Source organism: Sipha flava, unplaced genomic scaffold, assembly GCF_003268045.1.
Source record: "Sipha flava isolate LNK unplaced genomic scaffold, YSA_version1 71_pilon_pilon, whole genome shotgun sequence".
NCBI classification, from domain to species: Eukaryota; Metazoa; Arthropoda; class Insecta; order Hemiptera; family Aphididae; genus Sipha; species Sipha flava.
Window position 1 is genome coordinate 2,429,677 of NW_020273611.1, and position 5,142 is coordinate 2,434,818.

Here is a 5,142-nt window from a genome sequence, read left to right on the forward strand (position 1 = left end):
TTTTTTTTTGAATATACTACATTGATTTATTTAAAAAATGTAATATATAAAACATTATGAATATAAAATACTAGTTTATTATTAAAATATGATAATAAATTCAATAATGAATCAATTTGATCACATTCTTGTTTATCTTCTTATATCATAACATTTTTGGTTGTGGAACGAATAATGGTATTATCTTCCACGGATATTCCTACCGTTATAGAAATTTACAGCCATAACCGAGGTATTTATCAGATAATATAAAGTAATTTAAAGTAAAACTTTTTTTACCACATATTTACTAGTTAGTCATTTTTTGGTGCATTTATGCATATTCTATATTTTTGTAATTATTATAGCTATATAAGTCCTTAATAATTTTACTCACCTATTTTTTTTTTTACAACATAATATCTGGTATTTTTTGTTGCGCATAGATATTTAATCTTTTTTTTATGCACAGATATTTGCATATTTATGTATTTTATAGAGCTAGAAGCCCTTAAACCAAATAATAATCAGTAACTGACAATATTTGTTTCCATATTTTTTAACTTGCAAATATTGGCCAAAAATATATTTTTGTAGATTGAAAACATGGTTAAAATCACGAATAGGTCAGCATAGGCTAACAGTTTTGGCTTTGCTGCATGTGCATAAAAATATTATTGTATCCATTGATGAAACAATCAACAAATTTGCCAAAATGAAAAAAAGAAATTTGGAATTTGTTATTTGACTACTTACCAACCTTATGTTTTCTACATAGATATTTGTTAAATTAAGTCACCATCTTAATTTTTTTTTTAAAATTTTTAAAAAATAATTAATAGTCACTATTACTCGTACTACTATAATTATTTGTTGTTTTTTTTTAAACAGGATTCAGACGGAAGGTACAATTTTAATATAGGAACTATTTGTGTTGTTATTATTAATACTTATTTTATATGCAGTAGGTTTTAAATATAATTATTACATAAATATTAAATTCAATTTGGTACTTTTATTTTTATTTATTCATTCGAAAGAGCAACAGGAATATGAGGTAATGAACTTTAAATTATTTTTTAAGTTTGTTTCGAAGAAAAATTAGTTTCGCCCCGCACCCATGCGCTCAACTAAAATACGCCCTTGATACAAAACGAAAGCAATTGAACCATGCACGAATAATATTACTCGGAAATGAAAAAAAAACCCGTATGAAGTTGTGAGCCGATTAAAAAAACTGAAGTAAGTAGGTAAGAGTCGATGAGATCAGCGACCCGGTAAACGGGATTTTTGTCCGTGCGATCGCCCGAAACGTTGTAAAAACGTCGCAGAAAAAAGCTGTCAAACTGAGAGGAAAACGGAATCGTCGTTCCATAAGCGCACCATTTCGGTTGTAATAATAATATGGATTTATAGAGCCCGACGCCGACGTGCATTGTGTCGAATATCGCGACAACAGCGCGAACGACAAAAAAAAAAAAAAAGAAATAAATTAAAATATCGAACAAACAAAAATCGTACAATTTATGCGTCGACATTATGCGCGCTGTCGCCGCGTAACTCATGACGGAATAATGTTTTATATTCTGCCTATGTTTCCATACGACATTTGACATTTCCGATCGACGCCGCTTCATTCTGTGTCATTCCGAGTCGAGTGATCGCGCGCGTCCAGTCTATTCGTTCGTTTCGACCGTTCCGATGGACTCTTGGTGGTGGCTGCTGCGTTGGTGCGCGGGCGACATGATGTGGTACGTGGGCGTAGCCATGGTCGTCCGCCGGTGCCTGGTCCCGTGGGCCCTGTGGCTGGGACGTCGGGTCACGTGCTGGTGCCGGTACGCGCTGCCATACAGCCGGCCACTACAGTCGTGGACGCCCACATGCCCGTGCTGCGACGGCGTGAATTTCGACGGCATGGAAGGTCGCTGGGCCGGTAAGAGTCGTTCATCGTCCTCTGCCGGGCCGTGGCGTGCACCGGGGTCCCGACCCGACAAGGACAACCATCGCAGGGATCTTGTGCTCCTCGGGCCCCGTCGGCGGTCCTACTCACGAGTCCAAAAACAACTGACGGTGAACAATGCGCGGACCGACGTTTTGTTTTCAAACGGTTTTCGGCCGTATATCGAATCACGAAATCGCGTTTGGGAATCTGTTACGTACAACGATCGCGTGTCCACGTAATGCTGTGATTCCGATCGCGAGTAGGATAACATTTTTTTTTGATTTTTCAATTCACATACTCTTCGAGTACGTACGCGTTACGCCTCTTTAAATCTAAATCTTTCCGTCGCATGGCGCATTTTTTTTTTTTTTCATTAGGAATTTTCACCGGGCGACAAACCGACAAACGATTTGTGACGATCTTACTGTTTTTTTATATTGACGCGCCCAATTCTACCCGCGGTTCCTGCGGACGAGGTTCCAATCCGCACGCGATGGTTTTGTCCCCAATCAACAGATTGTAGAATGCCGGCCAGCAATTGTGTTTATTTTGTTTTTTTGATAGCTACGCCTCCGCCTCCGTGTCTGATTTTGCTGCCTGTTTTTTCCCCTTTACATTTCTAATTTTTTTTTTCTTTTGTAAATATTATTGTGTCACGTTTTCCGTTTGTTTTCGGTGCTGTTTTCGCGCTGCCGCGCGACCATCGGAAACAACACGCGAATTCGGTCGCAGTTGTGACGGGTTGCACAGACGGTATCGGCAAGGAGTACGCACTTCAGGTACGCACGAACCTGAAGGTTCGTGGTGGAGATGCGAAATGATTAATATTTTGCACTGGACGGTGTGTCCAAACGACGTTATCTGTCCCGGTTTCAGTTTTCGGACGTGCCGATCTGTGGCATCATTTGTGGCAGGGGGTAGGCAACTCATGAATTTGCCGTGGTCCAAACTTTGGCTGTTGTAAATTAAAAAAAAATATATATATACATATAGAAGACGTGTACTAAATGGGTACACTTATGCACTAAGTATAAATCAGTTATATTTTTGGACTGGTTTGACATCCTCTTCCCTGTACGTTAATTGGTCCCGAATCAGCAATTCATCAAAAGCATTTCGACCACAGGAAAAACTGAAATGACGCCACTGGTGTACAGTCGCATCGAAACAGGCTACGTGCAGCCTACGGACGGGTAGTAACGTGTTACGAACGCAAAATATAATCATTTTCGCGCCTGCACTGCGACAAGTGTTATGATATGAACCCCGAACCACTTTGTGTCCGCGAATACACGTAATCGTTTTACAGTTGGCCGACCGACGGATCAACGTGGCGCTCGTCAGTAGAAACTTGGATAAGCTTCGGGCTGTGGCTCATGAGATACGTAAGTACAACCGTCACACACGATTAAGGCCCTGGATTGATTTTCCTTCGCATAGCCGAATATGTGCTGAAAAGGCGTATTTTACTAGTATGATTTCTGTTATTTCTGACTTCTCTTATAGGTGCTTGGTCGAACATTTATATTAAAAAAAATTAGTAAATTTTAGTTCATATCTCGATTGCAATATTGATTAAAACGGCCGTTTTTAACATTTCAAGACGACTTGTAAGCACTTTCTACCAAGTCAATGCCTCGGAAAAAACATTTTTTAGGGACATTTGGGTGGACTAAATTAAAATTTAGTAGGCATACCCATAAATTTATGACCAAAGCGATAGGTACGTAAGTAACGTTTTAACGTTATAGCAGTTATGCATGTGATTTTAACGAAGCCAGAACAATTTGTTCGGGGTAAGTGGGTAGATTAAATTAAGAAAAAGTTCTACATCCAATAAAACTTTAGAAAATAGACCATTGAGAACAATTTTAACAGCTTTAATTTGTGTTTAACATGATTTCTTTTTAGTACACCATTAACTTTGACATTTAAAATGTCACTAATTGTTTCTTTAATTTTTTCAAATCTTTTGACGATTTAACTCCAGTCATGAGCTTCTTATTTTTAAATAATATCTACCAAATTGTCGTTACATTAAAGAAAAAAGGAACTATCTCAAAATATGTAAGTATTATCGAATTGCACTCGTGGTTAAATATTTAAAATAATATCAATATGAATAAAATAAATATATGTAAAAATAAAAATTAAATAAACCCGTTTTAATGTGATGACGATTTTTATTATGTTGATATTGTACAAAATATTTAATAACTATTTATAAATTATTTAATTATTTTTAATGTTATACGGTGGATTCCGACCGACATCGGTTAATATGACCATCCTCGTTACATGGCCAAAATGGTCTGGTCCCAACCCAATGTTTACTTACCAAATTAAAAAGCTATATGCTTTAGGTACTCGGTCCGGTTTATATAGGCAATATATATTTTATGTTAGAATATGTATTATATAACAACTATATACGGGTTTCGTCGTATCTAAGAGATAATGTTTATCAAAGTAATAAAAATTATATTAATTTTAAATGAGATTTTGTAGTGAATTTAATTAAATTTATATGAAGTGTTATCAAGAGCAATAAAAAAAATATAGCGATAAACATGTAGCTCTCTTTTCCTAATTCAATAACAGTCATTTCAGTTTTACTGTGAATTAAATTAATCTGGATTATTATAGATATTATGGATATAATACCCGAAATTATATTATTCATTATTATTTTGTATTTTTATTTATTAATTTAATTTATAATTTTTTGTCTTTTTCAATTACGTTATTTTAATAATACATTACGTCGAATCGGATAAGAATAGTCGACAAAAAATTGATGGCATACATTTTAATAAGTTAAAAATACTGGAGGTATTTAGTTCGGATCGGATTGGAACCGTCACGTCGAACGGAATAGCCATAATTCCTTTTCAGAAATATTTTCCCCAATTCCAAACCGTTCCGAAGTGGTTTGTACGAGCGTTGGTCGTTTGGGCAAAGGTAATAATTTTGACCAAAAAAACAATAGTCCATTTGGGCCAAAGGAAATTATTTTTACCTGTGCGAGGTAAAAATCTGATGACAGATACGGATGATATTATTGCTAATACAAAATAAAGAGTTTATATAAGAAACATGGAATAAATATAAAAGAGGGGATATTAAAACCAATTAGAATACATAAAATGTGTAGGTTTAAAATATGAGGCCAATAGATTGCTTTAAAAACTACTAATAATTATATTATTTGTAATTTTATT

General features: G+C 35.4%; 1 protein-coding gene across 1 annotated transcript in view; it reads left to right on the top strand.

Annotated features, from left to right (window-relative positions):
- The first annotated feature begins 1,571 nt into the window (after positions 1 to 1,571).
- The window catches only part of LOC112692187 (very-long-chain 3-oxoacyl-CoA reductase-like), a 33,122-nt gene continuing 29,551 nt past the window's right edge, over positions 1,572 to 5,142 (top strand). The window contains exons 1-3 of the mRNA XM_025566761.1: positions 1,572 to 1,912; positions 2,654 to 2,700; positions 3,231 to 3,306. Coding sequence (XP_025422546.1) covers positions 1,681 to 1,912; positions 2,654 to 2,700; positions 3,231 to 3,306 — 355 coding nt within the window. The 5' untranslated portion in view covers positions 1,572 to 1,680. The remainder of the gene's footprint in view (positions 1,913 to 2,653; positions 2,701 to 3,230; positions 3,307 to 5,142) is intronic.